General features: G+C 38.1%; 1 protein-coding gene across 3 annotated transcripts in view; it reads left to right on the top strand.

Moving 5' to 3' along the window:
* Positions 1 to 24,564, top strand: part of Rspo3 (R-spondin 3) — an 84,087-nt gene extending 59,523 nt beyond the window's left edge. The window contains exons 5-6 of one of the 3 annotated variants that reach the window (XM_041653993.1): positions 22,697 to 22,866; positions 24,253 to 24,564. In XM_041653993.1, the coding sequence (XP_041509927.1) occupies positions 22,697 to 22,866; positions 24,253 to 24,288 (206 nt within the window). In that variant the 3' untranslated portion in view covers positions 24,289 to 24,564. Of the gene's footprint in view, positions 1 to 22,696; positions 23,912 to 24,181 lie in introns of those variants that run through there. The other 2 variants (XM_041653997.1, XM_041653994.1) reach the window with 2 other exon arrangements.
* Positions 24,565 to 24,845: the final 281 nt, after the last annotated feature.

Raw genomic sequence — 24,845 nt, 5'->3', positions numbered from 1 at the left:
TGGCATAAAAACACATTGATCAATGGAATCAAATGAAGTCCAAGAAGTAAGTCCACACACCTCTGGATGCCTGATTTTTTTTTTCACAAAGAAGCCAGAAATATACATTGGGGAAAGATAGCATCTTCAACAAATGGTGCCAGTCAAAGTGGATGGCTACAAGTGAAATAACACAGAGAGATCCACATTTATTACTCCACACAAAACTCAACTCCAAGTGGGTCAAGAACTTCAGCATAAGGCCAGGTACTATAAATTTGCTTGAAGAGAAAATCAGAACTGCTCTTGAACTCATTGGCACAGAGAAAGACTTTCTGGACAGAACACTCATAGTACAGGCACTAAGACCAACAACCAATAAATGGGACTTCATGAAACTGAAAAGTTTCCATATGGCAAAGGACACTGTCTTTAGGACAAAGCAGCAGGCTCCAGAATGGGGAACAAGTTCTATTATTTTCCTTGGTTTCCATCTGTGGGTACTCCACAGACACTTAAAGAAGATAATGATACATGATGTGCACGGAGTCACAGAACTGGAAACACACTCATCAACAACACCCCAGCACTCCTCACCTTCTTACATTGGAGATTCTGTTTTGTCATTTCAGCGTTCCTATGTCTGCCATTATGTCTGTTTTACCTTTGGTTTGCCCATCTGCATTGTCTTGTTCATTTTCTTTTTTTTTTAATTTAAAATTTATATTCATTTTACATGCCAAGCAGTCTTCCCTTCCTCCTCTCCTCCTTTTACCTCCCCTGCACCTCCTTTCTATGACTCCTTCACCCCATCTACTCCTCAGAAAGGGTAAAACCTCCCATGGGGAGTCAACAAAGCCTGACAAATCAAGTTGAGGCAGGACCGAGCTTCTCTGTCCCCTCCCTGGCCCCATATCAAAGCTGAGCAAGGCATCCCACCATAGGGAATAGGTTCCAAAAGTCAACTCACTCATTTGGGACAGATCCTAGTCCCACTGCTAGGAGCCCCATGAACAGACCAAGCTAAACAACTGTCACCACATGCAGAGGGCTTAGATTGGTCCCACGCATGATTCCCCAGCTCTCCTCTAGAGTCTGTGAGCTCCCACAAGTTCCCGCAGTCAGCTGTCTCTAAGGTGTTTTCCAGTCATGATCTTGACACCTCTACCCCCCTTGCTCATATAATCCCACCTCCCTCTCTTCGACCGGAATTTGGACTCCAGGGCTCTGTCCAGTGTGTTTCATAACTTGAAAATAGATCTTTAAAGATCAAGGCACAAGGTCGTTATTTATTTTGGGAACTTGGGGTTTAATTAGTATGGGGTTTTAGCATGTTTATTCCTTTTCTCTTGACTATGACAAAGTTCTCGTAAAAACCACTTAAGAAACACAATCTTAGACTCATAGTTAGAAGACATCAGCAATCACAGTGGGGAAGACTTGAGCCTGGTAATAGTAATCTTATAACAAATTTCTACTATGTTTAAACAGAAACACATCATATTGAATAAGAAAACTGTTAGTCAAATTTCCCGTAAGACTAGTCTTATTTTCTAATAACTGTTCTACATTTGTCATTTAGAACTTTCTGGTTTGCTTTTGTTATTTTTTTAAGTACCCAGAAAGCTCTTTTCTGACTGTGTTATGTTAAAGATATCCATACTCACAGATGAAATTAAATTCCGGAGTGTTTTTGCATTCCTGAAACTAACAAAAAAAAGTGACCCCACTTCTACCTTAAAATTGTCTCCAGCATTTCATGTTTAATTACTGTATAGTATTCACCAGTATAATAAATATAGATTTATGAGATACTTTCATGTTCTTAAAACAAATGAAAACCACCCACGGGGAGCGGCACCAAACCAACCTGAGGTTGTCCAGACTGCGTTGGTTAAAATTAAGCAGAGGGCCATTCATCTCCCAGGGTCACTCAATTAATCTCAGGGTGGGAGTTCAGGCAATGACTAAGCAGAAAGGGAAGCCAGAGTGTGAGCCTGTAACAAGAGGGGCTGGCCTCCAGTATCAAGGAGCTAGTTCCTTTTATTTTCTAAATAAACCTAAAATATTACTTATTATTGGATTTTGGGATCCGAACATCCAACATGTTTAACTTGGCTACTTTTATTACCATTTTAATGTGGTCAAACAAATACAAAAGAATTGCACTTAAAAGAGCTCAATGAATTTTTAACTTCTAGAAAGAAAACATGCTTCTTCCTCTTCTAGGTGTCACCAGAAAGGAATTTAAGATGAATTTAGGATAATTGTGAGCAAGTTAAAGTTCAAGGTATGATTTAAGAGGCAAAAATAGGCTCTAGATTCTCTGTATCTATTTAATTTTACTAGAGGTCAAAGTTCTTTTACATTTATATTAGGTGACACCTACTCTAAATATTGAGGAAAATGTTGACATGACATTCCCGATGGCTGCAAGTTGTCTGTCTCTGCTTGGCCCCAGAGACACTCTGCAGTAGTCAGTTTTATTCTAATGAGCACTACCTGTTCTTTTACCCACCATACTAAGAGTAATAATCCTTACCATTTTAAGCCAAGAACTCTCTCATAGTTGGTTCTTCCTTAGTGGTAGCACATCTTCTCACTAAGAACTCTGACCCAAAAACAGCCTGCCTCTGGGGTTTCCATGTGATGTGCCAAGACTGATGTCCCATGAAAGTGACTGCCGAGTCTGTTGCTGACATCAGTGTTCCCACTTGGGTATTTTGCTCATTCCTTGGGAATTTCAAAGAATAACAAGTAAGCAACAAATCATCAAAAACTATAACATGTTGCCCAATTCTTGAGAATGAGCCAATAATACTAAATTCTGTTTCAGTGTAACTAATGTGAATTCCCAGTCTTTTGAAAGACCAATTCACACCAAATGCACGCTAATGGCAATTCTATAGAGAAGAGGCCTATTGATCATGTGAGAACTATTGGTCACCGTGAGACAACAGGGTAGGTTAAGCTCCATCGGAAACACAGCATGATGCAGATGTAATCTGAAATAGATTTGAAATCAGCCCCAGGCATTCCATGCAAGTGATAAGAACTGATCACAAGAACTTATTCTGCATGGTATCAAATAGTGACAATAAATAAACACAATATGTCACAAACCATAAAAGTGAATAGTCAGAGCAGAGTAAAAATTAAAATAGTGGGAAAAGAACTGAAGTTTAAAAATGATCAATCTTCAGGATTTATGTTTACTTTATCTCTTTGTAAAACCTGAGTAAAAGGGGACAGAAAACCCATAAGAAGCCAAACTTTTTTTAACATATATATTTATTTTTCCTCAAAAAGTCAATTGTAAGCCCTCTCCAGAGAAGGAACTCAGTCAGAGCTGAATAGTAGACTTGAGGTTTCATGTTAGTTATTGGGATTGTGGTGTTTTTCAAGATAGGAACAGCAAAACAGCATTTACCAATTGGTATCCATACATAATCTGTGGGATAGAGTCTTGCTCTGGTTCATATGTATTGCAGAAATTAAGAAATGAATCCAGTATCTCCTAGATGTTAAAAAGTATACACTTAGCTGCAGGTCTTGGACTGGGAATGATATCCTAAATTAGAATACAAGAATGTTAACTGTTACATCTCCCAGGAGAGATTCTTAATGCTTTATTAGATGTTGTATTTTATGGGAAAATACAGAGCTATACATGTCATACATCAAATTTACCTTGAGGTTTTTTGTGTGTGGCTTTGTTTTTGTTTGTGTTTTTGGAGACAAAGTTTCTCCGTGTGGCTTTGGCTGTCACGTAACTCACTCTGTAGTCCAGGTTGGCCTCGAACTCATAGACATTAAAGCTCTCTTGTTCCAACATTCTGTACAGACAAGCTATATGCTGTTCATAAACAAGAAGTATTCATTCGGTGTACCCTCCAGCACTGAATATTGGGGTGGTAGTCTTCAAATCTCTTACATACATATATAAATTGAAATACTAGAAAAATACAACAAGGCTGATAGTATATTCATTTTACAATGCAACCAGAAATTATCAAGAATGATTGACTTAAGCAAGAAAAATTTACCATGGTATAGTGACATAGTTTTACTAGGCTAAAATAAAGAACAAGATGCTGTTCCTTTAAGGAGACATTGGAAGAACCTGTTTTATTTTAGATTTTGAGGTAATTTTCAGTTTTTGACCTGTGGCCCTTGTCTTCCTCTCCATCTTCACATGCACAAATTTTGAGTTGAGTCTTTTTCATATTGCATCTTTCGGCCCCCTCCTTTGCCTGGTCTTCTCTTTCAAAGATTTGTATAACTAAGTGGATAGGTCAGAATAGTCCTGGGTATTCTTCTCATCTCCAGCTCAGACAGTGAGCAACCTTAATTTCATCTGAAATCTTAGTTGTCCATTGGCATTTCAATGAACATATTCATAGGCGCCCAGGATTAGGATGTGCCTATGTTATTTATCTGCTTATTATAGGATAGGATTGTTTCACAAAAATCAGTTCATGATTCTTTGCAATGTGGAGGAATCTAATTTGCAAAATACTTTCTTAGTGATGCTGGGATGAATGGCCTACTAGTCAAGAACAGATGTGAACAGACAATACTCATTTTAATGAAGGAAAAGCATGATGGTGTTTTCCTCCATAATTACTGTTGACAAATTCAGCTAAGTCTCTCCAGGTTTTCTGGTTTTGTTTGTTTGTTTTTACTATCTTTTTTTCCTATCTATTTCCACTGATTCCAAAATGCTAATACTTCCCACAAACATTATTTGGAAAAGTGTAGCTAAATCTGCTATCCCTAACTAACTCAAACTTGATTAGCCTGTTCACGCTCATCAAAAATCCAGCTGAAAGCTGGATGTGACAGAACTCTAGGTAACACTTGCATACTCTCCCAGCTGCAGTGACCAACAATTCCATGCCTTAATATTATCTACTGGGTAATGTTATGATATGATCAATATCAAACTCTCCTATACCATAAGTGGTGCAAAGAAGATGGCAAAGGAAAATAAAGCAGAAAATACCATGAAATGTTCTGAACTATAAATAAATCTGTCTATGAGTATAATTATTATCAAATTGTGTTATTTAAGAACAAGAATTATTCCAGATAGTGATGTTGCCATCTATTTTACTGTCCATGATTCTGGTGTTGAACATTTCATCTGCTGGGTTTTTTTATTTAATTTTCACAGACTACTTGTAACTGCTGTGTGTCAGGCATGTATTAACTTCTATTTCTGGAACTGTGCTAGAGACTAGAAATAAAAATAACAGTAAGAAGGTACAAATATATACTAGGCTGATTTATATGACCCTAAACTTTCTAGGAGATTTGGTTATAAAGAAACAAAAGCAGAGCAGATGACTGTTCTCTGAGGTTGAGGGGATAAGCTGTCAAGAAGCCAGAAGGTCAGGGAGACTTTTCCTTCTGTGAAAAGGAAAAGGAACTTCCCACCTATGGGCATTTACTAAAGTGCAAAATCCAGATAAACAAGTGATAGGAAGATTAACAAAATTAGATGAAATAATAGCAAATTAGAGAAGAGGATAGTATTCAACAAAAGGAAAAATGAAAACAGAAAACAAGCTACAGTTGGATACGAAGGGTCTTCTGTACCTTGTGAAAACCAGGTGGAAAACACTGGCAGCATATAAAATCAAGGTACCAACAAAAATAAGAGGCAAGTCATCTGTGCTGTAAGGAGACAGCCTGACAGCAAGGTAGAAGGTACATTGAATCACTTGCATGTGCACGCATGTGTACACATATACACATACACACATACACACACACATACACACACCCTGAAACAGGTTTTTTCAAAGAAGCACTCTAGCAGGTGGGTGACGTGACTCAATACTTGAAAGCATTTGATGCACAAACTAAACGATCTGGGCTGGATCCCAGGAACCCATGGTGAAAGGAGAAAACTGGACCAGGAGAGTGCTTCTCTGACTCCACGCACACATACCACAGTGAGTGTGCACATTTGCAAATACACACATCCGAATAACAAATTAGATATTTCTTTTAATTTAAGAAAAGATGTTAGAGTTAGTAGACACTTCTCTGTGGATGACGAATGAGTGACTCATTTAAGAGACATGCAGGTGGTAAACACTGTCATAACTTTGCTAATGCATGTAGACTTGAAAAGGTTAAGAATTAGCTCTAAAGCTTTGAATGAATTAAGTGCTGCTGAGATTTTTTACTATAGTCAGATCAAGACTAATCACTTCCCTAAAGTGACTTGGCCTACACAGCTCATTTGTGGTTTCTTAGAATCATTATAATTAAGTCTTAGTCAAGAGCTTTTTAATTTAGTATTTTTCTACATTCTAATATTCACATATCACTTGTTTTTCACACTTATTTCAAATAGTAATTAATTTTTGTTCTTTACAAATTGTATTTTACAAAATCAACAAAGAAAACACAAAAGTGCCTTTCTTATAGGCACACTGCTGATGAATGATACAGCCAACCGCAAAGGGCACATCTCTGGATAACTAGTTCACAGTTTTTACATTTTACGTCATACTCTTTTTTAAAGCACATATTTTAGTGGATGAAGTCTTGAGAGTTTACCTATCATCCCTCAAGGATAGACACTGACTAAGTGGCTTGGCAGAAATTCAAGCTCTGATCATTGTGACTTCAAAGTCAAATGTCATAGGAACTCTTCCTGTTGAATGTTTCCTCACCTGCTAGAGAATGATCCCCTGGGACTTCGTGAAAAAGAAGCTTTGAAATGTTCCTTGGAAAGTCAATAGAGAAGGCTAATTCTAAATACTCAACAAGTATAGTAAAATACATTTGGAGTAGAAGATCGCTTGTTGGTTCCAGGCTTTCTCTACCCATTAACTGCGCTATTCAAGCTGCCTGCTTCCGTTGTTACACACTCTTAAGTGGAAGTTTCATCACACGCTCCAACAGTCCTTCATTTGGATGGCATCTCAGAGAAAGCAAAAATCAATGGATTAAAACAAAAGCCACAGTCATTCAAAACTCAAGGGCTTCTCAGGCTTCTGAAACTATGGAGTACCACTTCAAAAGGGGATAAAAGCCCCAAGATTGAGGCAAGATGAGCAAGGATCATATTTCATGACTTTAGAATAAGACTGCATTCCCAGCTCCACCAAGGCATCATGTATGCCGGCTGTAGAAGATAATTTAAGAAAGAGAAAGTTGTTTTAGAGTCTTTTAACTTTTCACAGTCAAAACTCCCTTTCTTTCCTCCTCTCTTCCTCTTTTCTGTTGCTCCACATTCTCTTTTTCTCCAATCTTGAATTTTCTTTTTGTTAGAGTGTCGTCAAGCTTGGAGCTGGGATATGAACTATAGCTGACATGCCCAACTTCGTGGAAACTTGGAAGCTCTTAAGTCTCTAAGAATCCTTCAGAATTCAATTTTTCAGAATAAGAGAGAATATAATGCCTTCTCACCTCTCTGGAAATTTGATTTCCTAGCATCTCTTCTTGCCAGGGATTCCCTGGTTATTCATTTTCTTTCTGTCATTGGCTTGTTCCCACAAAGAACCAACTAGAGTGTGTGTGACAAGCTGGAATGATTTTCCTGGGACCATAATGACTCTAAGTGGACTGTAGTCACTTGAGTCCAGTATTTGAAGAGAAGAGGTAACTGCCTGAGAACACCCTAGTAATAAATAGGGCTCATTGAGACAATTTGTCTGGAACACAGAGTTTCGAACGCAAAAGAATTTATTAGTTAAGGCATTTCTCTCAATGTCTGTTCTTCTCACGTCTCTTTCATTGCATGATGGCCATGAAATTAAGAAAAATAAGATTATGTTTTTCATTGAATCTATTTAAATTTATTGAGTAGCTATTGTATTGACAGAAAGAAAAGTATAACTGCCATCTGGTTTTAGAGCAATAAATTAATGCTGATAAACAAAACAGGAATACATATTTCACATGCTTCTCTTTATGTAGAAAATCATGCAAATAGGTCAGAAACCCACACCTAGAAATCTTACAACACTATCCCCACCTCAACCTTGCCCCATGTAATCTGCACTAGCCATTTTATAGATGATAGAATACTGGTGAATCAAAATTAAGATAGAATTTCTAGAGAGTAAGTTCATCATAATTAGTCTCTTCATACTATTTTAACTAACATTACAAAAATAGAAATTAAATTCAATATCACTTAGAAAAGTTGCAAAAACTACAGACATAATTAATTATGAATTCCATTATACATAGCGGATAAACTGATTGAAGAAAACACACTAGGAACAAAGTAACAGCAGAAAAATTATGTTTGTATTGACAGTGTCAATATTGCAAGATAAAGCATACAGAAAAGTTCGAGTTCTCCCCAAATGAAAGCAATTCTTTGATTTATTTTGTTTTAATCGGGTGTTTATTACAAAACTATATTTCTTTTTCCAACTGTGTTTTATGAAGAAAAAACAAGCCAGGCTACATGTTAATTCAATATCTAGAACATACAGTTGTTAATAAAAAGTTAAAATCTGGGATACTGATAGAGTGCTTCCTAGCATGTACTCCATAGACTGAGTGTGGAAGCATATACTGATGATCCCAGTTCTGGAGGGAGAGGCAGGAAGATCAGATAGTCACTGAAATAGTTATATAGGAAGTTAGAAATCTGGCCAGGCTAGAAACTCTATTTGGGGAAAAGAAAGAAAAAAAAGGAAAAGATAGAGTAAATCTCTTGAAGATTTGAATTTTTGAAACAGCCTTTCAAAGGAAACATTTCCATTTAGAATTATCAAAGATTAAAATGAAAAGCCAGCTGTCTTGGCATTTATATTTTTAAATCCATCAAAAAAAATTGAGCTATTCCCTCTGCGGTTGGAAAGGACCTATAAATAAATATATGCATATATATACACACAAACAACCAAGCACATTTGATGCACATGTGCCTACTCTTCCACCCAAGCACACAGCAGCACCACAGTGATAGACAAAGGATGCTGAAAAGTTCGAAATAAGGTGCAGTAAAATCTTACTAATATGTCTAAATCATTGAGCAGCTAACGGCTAAAATATTTTAAAGAAATTAAGTCACTATGTAACCACAATTGAAACAGCACCAAAAACCGTCTTGCTGGTTAGGATATTGCACGTGAACAGCAGCAGTGTTCAGCTTGCCCTGCGACACAGAATGGGAGAGACAAGTGGTACAATAATTCACACTTTTCGGTATGGGTGAACTCTGCCCTTTGCTTCTTATTTACACATTACATTACGTTACATTAAAACCAACTAATCACAAAGTTTAATATAATATAGTAAATGGTGAGCATGGTGATTAGCTTTCATTGTCATCTACACACCCAGAATGGGAAGGAGGCTCAATGAGGGATTGTCTCCGTTTGGGCTGGCCCATGGCATGTCTGTGGAGAATTTTCTTAACACTTACAGTGATATGGTAAGACACAGTCCACTGTTTTTAGTTCTAGTCCCTCAGCTAGATGGCATAGGGGCAGGGCGAGTGGGGAGCAGAGTATCAGAACTATCTAAGAAACCAGACACCAAGCTGAACAAACAAGCGAGCGTGTGTGCTGTTATTTCTGTTTGGAGCTGTGGATAGGATCTGACCAACTACCTCAGTCTTCTTATCCTGTGACCCCCTGGAGTTATGAGCCAAATAAACCCTTCTTGTCTAAGTTACAGTTTTGATAAGGTGTTTTATCACAGCAATAAGAATGAAACTAGAATACTGTGTGAAGTTTCTATGAGCATTTTTGCTTTTATGTTTTCATGGTGTTAGGAAATGAACTCAGGACTTGGTGTTTGTCAAACATGCCCCCCACTACTGCATTACTGCCTCGGCTCCTGTTTGTTCTGCAGACCAGTTACGGAAAGAGTTCAAAATGGCATGTATCAAAGACAAAGGGTAAAGAAAACAGTGAATCAGAGTAAAATACTCAAGGTTACATTTTAAAATTAGCTTTATGTAGTCAATACGTGGCTGGAAATTTGAAGTGGCTATCATGTGTTTAGCAAAGAAGGCTATAAATGTGCTCATCAAAAATGTCACTAAGTGCACACTTAGAAGTTGTTCTTTTCCCCAGTTAAAGGACTCTATATTAAACCTACTCCCCTCACCTCCATAGGACAGTAAAAACTTCAAGGCAAAGACAGACAGGCTATGGTAGAATTAGATAGCAAAGCGATCAAGTACATAAGAGGATGCAAGAGGGGAGAATAATATCATGATTTCTCGTATAATAAATCATGCAAGCCTGTCAGCAAGGGTGAAGCATGTAGTCCTGTCAATCTGCTGGAGCAGACAGCTTGGATAGGGGAGGAAGTGGAGTGGAGTCAAACATGGCTATCAACACTTCCTTCTCTGTCTCAGAGGAACAAAATTCGGAGACAAACTCTTGGAACAAGTAGAAATTTATCCAAATGAAAATCAAATGATAATGCTAAGAGAATATTCTTTCTTTGGAATTCTTTCAGTTCTTCAATTTACTCAGCTGGAGTAAATTTCCCAAGTAGCTTTCTGTTCAGTATTTGGAAATAAAGGCCTTTCCTGCTCATTACAAAGCTATATTTCATCAAAGATGAAGACAATGCTCTTGGCTTAGAGACTCCTTTTTCAAACAGTAACTGTGAAAGGTTCCGCTTCATAGTTGCCACGAAGAGATGTGAGGACATCTCTTTCCCACATGGAAGAATCTGCTGTGAGCCCATGTGTATAGCTGAAGAAAAGGGGGGGGAAATCAAATGCGTTTTTATTCAGAACTGTTCAAAAACACTATGATTATACTACCTTATATCAAAGCATCAGTACTTAGAGGCAAATACTGACCCAGGACTGGGAGAATGGATCACTGGATAAAACACTTGCCATGTGTGCATGAGGACCAGAGTTCAGATCCCCAGAACTCCACTATAGGCAAGACAGGATCATCAGTTGCCTATAACCCCATGGCTAGAGATTCTGCCTCAAGTAAATGAAATAAATAAACAGCGAAAGCCTTTAGGAAGCCCACATGTACACACACACAAATTAATGTACCCACACATGTGAACATGCAAACACACAGATTACATATACACATGCAAAAAATATTAACAAAATGATCAGTTCCCATTTCCTTACAAATGAATTAGATAAGGCAAAAAAATATAACCACTTTTTAAATGTTGCAAACTAGGTGTCTTACTCAGGTTCATTTATTTCACCAATTAAAGAATTGAAAAGCAAAAATTTTTCAGACACGGCAGGTAATAACTTGTAGCAAATTTTATCAAATGTGAAGAAGTGTGCACACTGGGAAAAGCATGCAGCAAGAAGGCTCTTTTCAAAAGGGAGAGAAACTTTGGTTTCTAAAATTCCCTTTTTTCCCTGGAGGGCTGGGGAAGAAAGTGGGTTTGATGGACAGAGTGTCCCTCCTCTCGTTTGGATCCGTCAGCTGAGAGAGGGAAGAGTGGTCTGGCTGGCTCACCACAAATGTCCATGGCCTATCTCAGATTTCCAGATCAGCCAGAAAGTGGCCCAACATACAGAAGGAAACATACAGAGTCTTTGTACTGGTGTAGAAGTCAGAAGGATGCCATCTTTATGGCTTTTCTGTGCCCCCCCCCCCACCTCTTTACCTGTCTGCCCATTGGGTATTTGTCTAGCATCTAGTCCCTCTGCTGGAGCTGAGAAAACATGACTAAACTCAGAAAGATCTGGAGCAAGAAAATGGAGATTCACAAAGAAAGCTTCGTTTGAAAACGGGAGCTTTCAGCTCAACTTACTCTATAGACACAACTATCAACCTTCCTAATAATTTTAACCTGGCACAAAAATTAAGGCCATCTAGTTCATGAGGAAATGTATAAACACTTTTTTTAAAGGGACTAAGTATAGTCAGGAACTATAGGAGGGATTTTTTTCAAACTTAATGGGATGGCTTGATAGATGCTCTGAGCGATAATTAGTGTACTAATTACAAACAGTTTTACAGGAAAACTCACAGTTGATATGATTTATGGGCTTCAAATTTAGAATCTGCATGAGAGAAGTTTCTAAGGGTCTTTTCATTGTTTTTAATGTTTAAATTACTGAGAAAACTTGCTGAAGTTATTTGAAAACATTACATCATCTTTCCAAACCACGCTTGTGCCTTTGAGAATTCAACTAACTTCTGATCAAAATGCATCGCATGTGCGGACTTTTATTCTTGTCATTATTGTTTAAACAAGTAAGCGCAGCAGGTTAGTTACATGTCAGGATATTATGTTAGATATGATCAATAGTGGCGAGATGATTTGAAGTACCCACGAAGATTCTATAAGTTACATGTAAATTCTACATCATTTTATATAAGAGACTGGAGATTCCATGGGGTTTTCTACCCACTGGGACCCTGTCACCCATCCTTCCCCTCTACTGAGGGCAACTATATTTGATGTAAAGACTACATAGATTTACAGGTATTCTCCAGCCATATTCTAAATGAGCAAGGACATAAAGTGGGGTGGATAGCGAGAAGGGAGACTGTATAGAATTAATATATTTAAAAATTAATAAAAGGATGATGGTTTGCGGAGAAGTTGCAGTTGTTAAAAATACTTGATGCATAATCATGAAAACCTGATTTTAAATCCCCACCACTCCCATAAAAAGTTGGGTGTGGCCATAAACCATTGGCAGCTACAGAGATTTCTAGGACTTGCTGGCTGTCCGTCTAACTCTAGGTGTAGAAAGAGCTGCCTAGCTCCTGGTCACCAGCTAGCTTTACCCAAAATAATTACACAGAAACTGTATTCTTTTAAATAATGCCTGGCCCGTTATCTGTATCCTCTTATTGGCTAAATCTCACATCTTGATTAACCCATCTCTAATAATCTGTGTAGCACCATGAGGTGATGGCTTACCAGGAAGATCCTAATCAACATCCATCTCAGAGAGGAGAGCTATGGCGTCTGCCTCACTTCCCTTCTTCCCAGCCTTCTGTTCGGTCTACTCCGCCTATCTAAATTCTGTCCTATCAAAGAGCCAAGGGAGTTTTTTTATTAACCAATAAAAGTAACACATAGACACATGACCCTCCTCCATCATCTAGGTTCGGTGGGAGACCCTAGCAAGGGCAATAAGGTGGAGAGTCATATGACAGATCACGTGATGTCCTCCTTTCACTTTCTCACACACATTGTACGCATGCACACATACACACACACACATGTGCACATATAAAACACTTGAGCACATAAATTCATTTAGGAGCTTTTCATTCATGTTTTGATATGCTTAGGTCCAGATTAAAATTTTTTAGTAAGACATAACAACATTGCCAAGTACAGTTTTATGGTCTTTGAAATATTAATGTCAGTCATTGCCCAGGAGTGCAAGAGTAGCATGAACATGAATGTTCTGAGATTAATCGACAAGTTTTTGACTGAGTTTACAGCCTCTCTAACAAGATGGAACTGGTGTTTGACATGACAAATAAAGCCAACGATTCATGGTTAGGTGGGTCCTGGGTCCTAGGGGAGAACTTATTACTGTTGTTCTGATAAATGAGGATAGGATTAAATCACATCCTGATGGTTTATTGCTATACTTGTGGATTAGGGTGTCTCTCAGCCCTCATCAGAGAAGCTTCCTTTTGAGGCAGATGGCAATTGACACAGAGATAATTAATACAACTGGTCAGGGCGCCGAGAATAAGAGATCCCACAGAGTACTCAGTCCTAAAAGGGACATCCGAATTGCACAGTGTTTCCTGGGCCTAAGAGGAGTGTGGCACACATGACTCACAGTGATTGTGACCGTGTGTGTAAGACATGAGTGCACAAGATCAAGTTGGGCAAAATCCCACCACAGAGGCAGGAAGAAGTCACAAAATTCCCCCCTTAACTGGGCAGCGATTAGCAATTGACGGCCTCTGGGACCAGGAGAATCAGGCTTTCTGGTTTTTTTTTTTTTTCTTCAGGAATTCGGCCCTTGAGAGGCTGTCAATGCTCCAACAGATGACCTACACCCATGCACATTACTGGAAGCACTAAGTGGACTAAACAGGTTTTTTTTTAAAGAATAAATAAATAGGGGGAGCAACAAAAGGGAGGGATTAAAAGCATACTCGATCAAAATACATTCTTAAGCAGTAAAAACCTCTCCAAATACCTTGGAGTACCTTTATTTTAGTTTATAAACAGTATATAAAAGTTTACATACTAGAATATAAAGCAACCAAAATATTCTATGCAGAATAATTTGAGGGAACTATAATATGCATTTTATAAGGTAGCCGTGAGTTTTATGAGTAAAGAAATAAATTTATAAAATTTAATGAACTAAATTAGAATGAATTTAAACGTAATTTTGATATCAGAGTTAATTTATATGCTTATCCAGTAAATAAAACTGTTTAAGACTCAACATCCAATTCAAAATGTGCTATGTAAACATGTGCCAGTTAAGAACATTTCAACATGTAAATTAATGTGCTTGATTCACTGTCCAAGAGTTTAGTCATCTGATCTAATATGGTGGAAGGTATTTCAAAGTTAATAGTTCTTACACTTAAAATACTGAAATCGCTAGCTTTAACTCAATATTTAGCCTAACAGTTCAAGGGAAAAAACTCATAGAAATAAATACTATTAAATTTAAGATATCTAATACGAAGTGCCATGTCCTACTCTATTTAAAAATATTATGAACAGTAAGATTCCGTTTACTTTTAAAATGAGCACATTTTAAATATTCTGAACAGTTCTGTTTTTAAGACACCTTTGGGTACTTTCTCCAGTTTTCACTTTGAATTTGTTTAATCCTGAGAATTTGTACCAAGCAGACATGCTGTCTGGTAATACTCAGTGCCAGGAAGAGTTGCTCTAGGGCATATGCAGGCAAGGAGTAAAAACTGGGATTCAAGCCAGCAGCGTTCCTGGGGTGGGATTGAGTCAGCCCCGTGTTTAGGGTCATAGAAAACTTTGTCAGCACAGGAACCGAAATTCAAATTTCAGATTCTGATTCTTCAGCGAATAATGAGCCTAAACAAGAGAAAGGAGGGGCAAAACTCTTAAAAGACTTTCTTAAAGATTTTGGAGAGACGCTCAGTTTGTTAAGAGCACTTTTTCTTGCAGAGCACCGGAGCTCCTAAGGTGCCCAGGCTGATCTTAAACTTGAGATTCTCCTTCCTCGGCCTCCTGAGTTAAGCGGCATTACGGGTTTGCACCCCCAGACCTGCTCCTAGCCTCTGCATCTTGATTGCAGCAGGAATCTTCTCTGGGGGTGCTGAGGGCACCTATGAAAGTAACTTAAGTAAACTAGCTGAGCCTAGGGAAAGTTTAGAAAAGCGAGGAAGACTCCCTGAAGAGGTCCTGTGGCCAGAGAATTAAACATGAGTCTGAGGTAAGACAAGGAAGTCTAGAAATCGAGTTCTCGTTCTTGGTGAACAAGTATATGAAATCGGAAGACAGTATGGCGGTGCGGGGGCAGGATATACAGGGATGAGCAGGAAGAGAAGTGTGAGGCCAGCCAAGTGGGTGAGGGAGCAAGAAGGGACAAGACACAGAGGACAAGGACCCCGGGGACGACATTAGGAAGCCTGAGATTATTGGCTTTTCACCTCTAAAATGTGCATGTAGTGTCTTACCTTAAGCGCTTTCTTCTTTCTCAACTCTGAAAAGAACACGATGTGGACAGACAGCACCTCCTTTCCAGTTGTGAGCAAAACACAGTCTAAGTCTTAACAGAACCCAGTGACCAGAGCTATCACTGCGAAAATGGCTTCAGGAGAATATCCTTAAATAATAGTAGGCAGTAGAGTACGTAATAATGTGTCAGATTAACTTTCTCTGGCTAATTAATCAAAAGGGCCCTAGAAGTCAAGTTGAAAAGCCACAGGTCTGATTTGTCTATGAACCGATCGAACACATAACTTGCATAGCTTTAAATTTCAAGTTGAAGAAATCAAATGTCTGCCCGGTTGTCTATAAAAGATGTCTCCTCTGTGATTGTTTTTACTGTATTTCTTAAAATTACAGCAGAGGCAATAAGTGTGTCTATTTTAGTAAAAAACAAACAAGAAAAAAGGGGGCAAAAGGTTTGAATATGTTTCTCAAGTCAGTTCTACTTGGTAATAAGATAGCTGAGAAGGACATTGGGCCTTGAGAGCTTTCAGCTGGGTTCTTCACCACTGGGTCAAACTGTCCTGTGTTTATACAGCCCACAGGTCAAAGGCCTTTAAGTATGTATCTACACAAGAGATCATAATGGCTGCATAAAAATACTTGCTCTGGAGCAGCCCCCTCCCGTGCAACAATTCTCCACTGATTTATTAACTAAAACTAACAAAACTTGTAATCTTTATCCTCTGTACATAAAAGCATGCCTCAATTTGGGTTCACAAATCAGATGAATTCCTTTTAATATATAAAACCGTGGGCTTCGGATTGGATCTCATTTTATAACTGAAGTCCTAGTGGTAAATTTGGATCTCATTTTATAACTGAAGTCCTAGTGGTAAATTTGGTCTCTTTGGAGGCATAGTTCACTAGTTGGTTGGATCATGGAATTGGTGATGTTTATTTCTCAGTCTAGAATGGGGAGTACACTTAGATTTTTGTTAAATTTTTTCGTTTAGTTTTTAAAACAAGGAACTACTTAAAGTTCCTTAGCGCCCCCTACTGTCAGTTTTGAGAACTTCATAAATGAACCCCTTAAACATTTCAGTGGACAAAAAAAAAGAAAAACAAAAAACCACATAGCGTTTATAATCTAAGTAATTGTCACTCGTGATTCCAGAAAATATCCCTCTCAATTATTTTCCCACTGTGTTTTAAAAGAGTATTGAATGTTCCATAAGGCTTATGTTTCCACATGGAAATATAATGTCTAATATATATTGTAGAAAAAGAAAATAATTCAAGATATTTTCTGCCCTCAGCTAGTTTTGAAAGTTTATTATTTTTGTCAGAGTTGTACTTCTACATGTTTTTAAAAGATTATTTGCAAATAATCTTTCCCACCTCAGTTCCTATTCTAAACGTACCTAATTTTAAAGCTATCCTTACAAATTACTAGGATTAGTAGTAGTAAGTCAAAGCCAAATTTGTATTTGTTATGTAAAGTAACCATGTGATTTGAGGTAAATTTTCATTGTATATAATTAAGGAAATAGGGTACTCTATTTCTCTACACATACAGTTCTTAGGTTCATCAGTTATCAAAATAGGCTCAGGAAGTTTTACGTATTGTGCACACACGTAATATTATATAACTATATATATATAATGTATGTAACAATGATAAAGAAAAAGATGCTGTCAATTTGAGAATGGCAGAAGGACATGGAAGGAATTTGAGGTGTGGTAGCTGTGAGGGACTGGAGGGAGCAAAGGGAGTGGAGACGAGATGTAATTCTATTCCGGGTAAAATCTTTGGGAATAAAGGAAAATACAAAAAGAGAAATGAAAGAATATAAAAGAAAGGAAAAGGTCAAGTGAAACTAAAGTTGCTAACACAAGTACCTGGTGTGTCTTCACCAAACTATTGAGTTGTAATCTCCAGCCACAGTCATGTATGTTTGGAACCTTGTCTATAGAAGGTTCTAGACAGAGCTTATGCGAAGGACTGTGCATTTTCATCAGGAGAGAATAGTTTCACACTCTCAATACTGTCTATTATCTACTCACATATGTAGTAATAATTTGTATTAAGTCCTTATATCATGTGTGGCTTTATTTTCTGCATAGAGATTTTAGTTGTTCTTTTGAAAAGTTAGTCTCTTAAGGGAGGGCATCAGGAGATGAATATGTCTAAAATGTGTTTTGTATGTGTGTGTGTGAAACTGTCAAAAATAAATTAACAGCATAAAACTGTAAGACTGAATAATAAGTAAAATCTATACTCCCTTTATGGATTTCATTACATATATAACAAGTTTCTGGGAAATAAAATGTCACATGTTAAAACATGCAGTTATTTTTTAATGCATCACCCAAACCTCAAAGCTCTGCTTTGTTCTAGGATTCTGACAGTAGCCCTGAGAAGAGTTTTCATTACCACTGATGCTTTAGGACAAATTCTGAACATGGCAATTGAATCCAGTGTGTCTCCGTAACTTCCTATATATAGACTCTGACCAAACCAAGGAGGTGTACTTTTAGTGTCCTAGGTCACCATGTCCTTGCACACTGTCACATGTTGACATATCGTTCACTGCCTACCTTGCCCTCTTCCTTGATCAGCTTCACAAACGCTTGTCTAAAACAAATTCTTTTAGGCTTGACTTAAACATCATCTAAAGAATCGCATTAAGTCTCTATTACCTGATACCTGGGCTTTCTGTGAGTTCTGTGGTTGCCTCCACCTCAGTATAGGCATGGAACCATCTCATGCTTAAACTCAGGCAAAGACATTTCTTTGGCGTAGAGTGAAAACTTGCAACATGTCCGTGCTTTATAATCACAACATTAGCTGTTGTTTTACGCATGACTAACATGTCAGGTACCATGGTAAGTGCTCTGCAAGCGTCTTATTTAGCCTTGAAACGTTTAGCAAAGAGAAAGGTTTATTTTTACTTGAAGTATCAGTTAATCCCAAGGCTCATCGGAAACTTGCAAAAGATTATGCAACTACTTGCAATAGACTTAGCTGAGCAGGGAGTTCTGGCCCTAAGGATGGTATTCTAAAACTTCACAGCCAAGTGTCCATCTTGCTCTAGTTTCTGTTTTTCTAAAAGTCTCTCACAGGTGATGTACTAAACAATAGAAGCTTACTTATCACATGGATCGGAAGGTAAGAAGTCTCAGATTGCTGCTCCGGTGTCTTATGGGGGCTCCATGACTACATGGTAAATGGCAGAAAGTTTGGTAGGTTTGTGTGAGGCAGAGAGAGGAACCGGGACCAAACTCATTCTTGTTATCAGTAATCTAATCCTGAAATAACCTATTGTCATGATAGCATCACTAATTTATTTATGAGGGTAGAGTTACCATAATGCAATCACCCTTTGAAGGTCCCTTTAAAACTGTGATTACCTGGCAATTAAATTTTACTATGAGTTCTAAAGGGAGGACATTCAAATCCTAGCAGGCGAAGATTGTACTCAAGTAGTAATACCAATATCTCTTTGATTTCTACTCAAACCTCCTCCTTATACCTAAAACAGTGGAAAAAATGAACGTTCTTTCAATTGTTAGACCACTTCACATTAGTATCATACACATATATACTCAGCAAAGGGCAACACAGACACACACACACACACACACACACACACACACACACACACACCAGATTGTTTTAATTAGAATGCTTAGTTTGCAAAATTGCAAAAGAGTCACAAAATAACTATTAACCACATCAGTGAAAACTCAGCAAGTCACTACAATAGGAAGAGAAGGCCCTTTAATGAAAACCTTACAAAATTATCCCAAATTGCACGTGATTTTTAATGGACTGCAGCCACTCTAGGCATTTGTATTTTATTTCTTGGACAAGAGTAAAATATATTTTTATGCAGAAAAAATGTGAATGCTTCCAACAACTAACACATGGCCTATGAAGGAAAAAATAATGCATTTTTTTCTCTTCTGTAATAACCTTCTATTGGGCAGCAACCATGTACAATGTGGTAGTTTCCTATGGCTGTAGCAGAGCCTCCCTTTCCACACCCTACCCAGAGTAAATAGCTATTTCTTGGATAATAAAGCCATAATACTGAACTTCAAGACTTTTGCAAATATGTTTCTGGCTAAGAAATAATCTATAAGTTTACTAATAAGCAGAAATGCTTTGGAAGTTGAATGTGTTGTCACAAATGGAGGGGAAAAAAACATATGAATCAAGCCATGACCAAGGAAGAAACAATATATTTTTTATGTTTCTAAAACATTGTGGTTGGGATCACAGCTGTCATATGTTGGATCATTATCAAGAGAATGTCAAACATGGAACTTCTGGGTAATTTTCATAAAAGTAACATTTTGTTTGAAGTCATTAACTCCTGTAGGACATTGAAATAATTTTTTGTTGACTTTTTATTTAATAATTGATCTCTAACACCCTTGAGGTGCCTGCCACTCAATCTAGAAATAGTATGTCATTCAATGCTTGCAAGAGTCTCTTGAGGAGAAATTTCAGAGTATGCAAACTAGAGTTCTATCAACCTGTGATGCTTTGTGGAGTTTAAATTATGCTACATAATCACAAGGGGAGATATTCTATTCATGTTTTGCTCATGTTGTTTACTTACCTCAATTAAGTCAGCTCTGCAAATATGTAATGTGGTCATTAAAACTAACAAAAAGACCCCGTGCCATTGTCCTTGGGTTCTCATCAGCCCTCATTGTTGGCCATGTTCAGAGAGTCCAGTTTTATCCCATGCTTTTTCAGTCACAGTCCAGCTGGCCTTGGTGAGCTCCCAATAGATCAGCTCCACTGTCTCAGTGGGTGGGTGCTCCCCTCGTGGTCCCGACTTCTTTGCTCATGTTCTCCCTCCTTCTGCTCCTCATCGGGACCTTGGGAGCTCAGTCCAGTGCTCCAGTGTGGGTCTCTGTCTCTGTCTCCATCCATCACCAGATGAAGGTTCTATGATGATATGCAAGATATTCGTCAGTATTGCTCTAGGATAGGGTCATTTCAGGTTCCCCATCCTCAGCTGCCCAAGGAACTAACTGGGGACCTCGGCTTGGGTATCTGGGAGCCACTCTAGGTTCAAGTCTCTTGCCAACCCTAAGGTGGCTCCCTTAACTAAGAACCGTGCTTCCGTGCTCCCCCATCCAACCTTCCTTCATCCCAATCCTCCCCCTTTCCCAAGCTCCCCCCCATTCTCCCCCTCTCCCCCCTCTCTCCCCATCTCCCCTTACCCCCATCCCACCCCACCCCCAAGATCTCAATTTTCTCCCCGGCAATTTTGTCTACTTCCCATAGCCAAGAGGACAACTATATGCTTTTCCTTTGGTTCACCTTCTTACTTAGCTTCTTTGGGATCACCAAGTGTAGACTCCGTGACCCTTGTTTATGACTAGAAACCAATTATGAGTGAGTACATCCCATGTTCACTGGGTTTTGAACCTACGTAATGTGCTGGCTTTGTGGGAGCCTAGCCAGTTTGGATGTTCACCTTCCTAGAAATGCACGGAGGGGGGAGGACCTAGGACTTACCACAGGGCAGGGAAATCTGACTGCTCTTTGGGCTGGAGAGGGAGGGGGAGAGGAGTGGGGGGAGGGGGAGAAGGGTGGGAGGAGGGGGAGGGAAATGGGAGGCTGGGAGGAGGAGGAAATTTGTTTTGTTTTTTTTTTTCTCTTTTCTCAATAAAAAAAAAAGTTAAAAAAAAAAAAACTAACAAAAAGACCTGGGATCTATCAGTAGAGGTATTCCAAATACCACAACAAACCTCAAAGTGAAAAGAAAACTGAAATTGGCCTATCAGTGGATCAGTAGTTCCGCTTCAAAGTAATAGTTGACTGTTTTGTCTCACTCTATGTGCCTCAAATAATTTGATACTTACTTTACCCTCCTCTGAACTCTCATTTTTATTAACGGTTCTACCAGCATTCATAAATTGAACATGTATTTTGCTAAACTCAACAAGGCAAGTTTTCATGAAGTGATTGAAGGTTTTGTAAATATAGTCTCATGACAAAGCTATTCATGGCATAAAATTATTAATACAAAAAACTGCAGTGACCTAGTATACATATGAAGTATTAATAACACCACTCCCTGGGATTCTGTAACCAAAGCACGAGAAAAAAGGAGCCAAACCACTGAATTCAATATTTGCAGCCTGTTTCAGGACATGAAAATATTTTGGTTCTCTCACACAAATAATTTTTCCAAAATTCTTACATCCATAATGCCGCATTGTAGGCAGACTGATTTAAATTTGTGTGGCTCTGGGTATGGGACAAACATTCGAGATTTGTCTCACTCTTAAGGAAATAGGGAAAAAAGTGGTGTCTTGGTAAAATACTCACCAAAAATTTTCATGGTTACCTAATACAATTGAATAAAATTTAATGTTCATGCTGGTGGCTCCATGTGGAGCAAAATGCCAACCTACATCAACCTTTTTAGTGTCTTGATTTCACTTGAGAAACTACCTCATATATTAGTCTGAACTAAATCTATACTACAAACCCAGTTCAAGGTCAAGACCTTCCATAGAATTCAGCATTCATCAAAGAAATATCTGTTTGATTGATTAAAAACAGAGTGTTCCTGTCCCTGTAATTTACACCATAACAGTATTGATAACTTGTACTCAACACCATGCACATAGAGAAACTGCAATGCAAAGTAATTTCAGTTTGTACTAAAATAAAAGGCATAATTACCTTGGTATACATTATGGACTATTATTTCCTGATTTGTTATACAAATTAATTCCCTTCTCTTAGGTAACATGCAGATGTCACCACAGCTTGGAAATATGTAACTGATATTTGTAAATTTGAATATAAAATAGTGCCTTAAATATAAACCAGATAAATGTACAAATTAATAGAGTTTTCAGATGGATAAAAAAATGTATGTAAGTTTCCCTTTCAGTATACATAAGTGACTATCATGTAAAATAAATCCCTTCATTCTATTAGGCATAAAAATTCCATTGGTTTGACAAAAGGATCTGAGAGAAAGGTTTAAAGAGTATATATTTGTTATTTCTGAGTATAATATGCAACTTGAGAAAAAATGCCATTTTTAATAAGTTAGAATAAGCAAAGAGAATATAATTGAATAAAATGTATTAAATGAATGTCCTTTTATTTCAGGTAAAAAAGGAAGGGAGAGAAAACGGAAAAAACTCAATAAAGAGGAAAGAAAGGATACAAGTTCTGACAGCAAAGGTTTGGAGTCCAGCAGAGAGACCCCAGAGCAGCGGGAAAGCAAAGACAGACAGCAGCAGCAGACGAGAAAAGCCCAAGAGAAACAACAAAAATCGGTATCAGTCAGCACTGTACACTAGAGGGTCCTGTGAGGTTCTTGTAGACTCATGATGCTGCTATCTCAACCAGATGCCCAGGACAGGTGTTCCAGCCATTAGGGCCACAAATGGAAAACACACCAGTTACCGCTCTGTCTAAACAACATTCCGAATAGTTGCTATATTCTTCATACAAGCATAGTTAAAAGCAAAGAGCCAAACGTTCAAAGAAGGGATACTTTTAGATGATTATCTTTTGTGCTTCTGTGTATTTTTAAAAGATGAGAAAATTTGTACATAATTATCAATAAGCTATAAGCTATCCTCAATGTATTGAGGACACCCAGAGAAGAAACATCTTTTCCCTATAAAAAAAATTATTCTTCGAGTATTGTCTTTAAGAAGCAAAAGATAATTCTGCAACTTCAAGAGGCAGTGTCCCAAGGAAAGGTCAGGAGAGAGAAACATCGCTCCAAGCACAGGGTGGATTTGTCCAGGAGATCTAGTGAATGCTCAGAATTAAGGCCTGGTATTTGGAATCCTAGAGTTTATCATCAAAGAAACAAGTATTTTAAAGATGACTTCTATTGCCCTCATCCTGTACTTCTGCAAGAAACTGAGCATACATAAGAGAATTAAATGTACTGTGTGGGGACGGAGTGAGGGAAACTGTGGAAGAAGTGACAGAGCTGGAGACCATCTTTGCTTTTCAGTACTGTGAAGGGTTGTGCTCACCTGGAACAGGTCTCCAATCTATGGCAGCACTGTGTGGTTGATCGCCTGCTACACCTCGGTTTATATAAGTCTGTAAACATGTACCTGTAACTTTCTTCCAAAAGCAAAAACATACTTATTAGAAGAAAATTCTGACTTTATAGAGAACAAAACTAGAGTGAGGAGAATGTGACATGTTTGCAAAAGTGTATGTTTTCTTTCTTGATGAAGGAAAAACGATTTTATTACCTGCTTAAGGGTCCATCTGGAACTAAAGGGATGCTACTTTCTAACAAGGTGTATCTAGTAGGGGAGAAAGCCACCACAATAAATATATTTGTTAATAGTTTTTAAAGCTTCGTTCACTTTGTTTCATTAGGTAAGAGAGATTCAAGAACTAGGAAGGTGAAATCCATTCTATGGGTGATCTTTTTCTGAAATAATTTAGAAGATGAGATTTTCAGTGCTCCCCCTTCAATATACCATTACCTGAGCCAATGGAAACTTACTTATGATATGCTAGAAGATATTTATTAATTTTCTTACATTAATAAAAATGTATTATGGACACATGAGCCTACCTACATGATCTCACTACCCCCTCTCCTTCATTTCTTAGAGATGAGCACCTTGTGTGTTGATTCTTCCTGCATCTTCAACTTTTAGCTTTTCTTCTCCATATTTTCTCAGTCTGTGGATCTCTTTTGGGAACTGGAGTCACCCTAGCAGAAGGCCTCAGTCATGTTTCCCAGAGGACCCAGCCAATCTTGAACAGGAGGAGGGATCTCTGAGTGTGCAGCATAGACTCTCATGACCCATTTAGCCTTCTGCAGCAACAGGAGGATGTACAGCTGCTTCTGTGCACCATGCTTCCGGCTCTCTCAAGATCAGTTCTGAAGAACCTGCAATGCCTTTGCCTCCTGCCTCTCTGTCTCTGTACACCCTTTCTTCACTAAGTCTACTGCTCATGTGGGCTGCTTGATTTAAGTAGTTTTTCACTTTTCTTTTCCTCTATTAAGATATAAAAGTTTTAAATAGTTCGTCACTGTTTCTTACTCTGGTGTTTCTTTTCTCATTTGCATGGCAATCAGCTGGATTTTAGGGTATCTACTCTCAGTATCTTCACTCTTCCAACAACCCTTCATAAGGTCTAGGAAAAGGATACAATGCATCAAATACAGAGCAAACATAGGCAAATTATCATCATGTATTTCCTTATGATCTTCTATACCACCAAGTATTTATATATCTGATGTACTTAAAAGTACAAGAGAAAACAAATT

The sequence above is a fragment of the Microtus oregoni genome, unplaced genomic scaffold, assembly GCF_018167655.1.
Source record: "Microtus oregoni isolate MIOR12 unplaced genomic scaffold, Mior012 000006F_ref0000085, whole genome shotgun sequence".
Taxonomy (NCBI): Eukaryota; Metazoa; Chordata; class Mammalia; order Rodentia; family Cricetidae; genus Microtus; species Microtus oregoni.
Note: the sequence above shows the minus strand (reverse complement) of the source record. Positions and strands in the feature narration are given on the sequence as shown.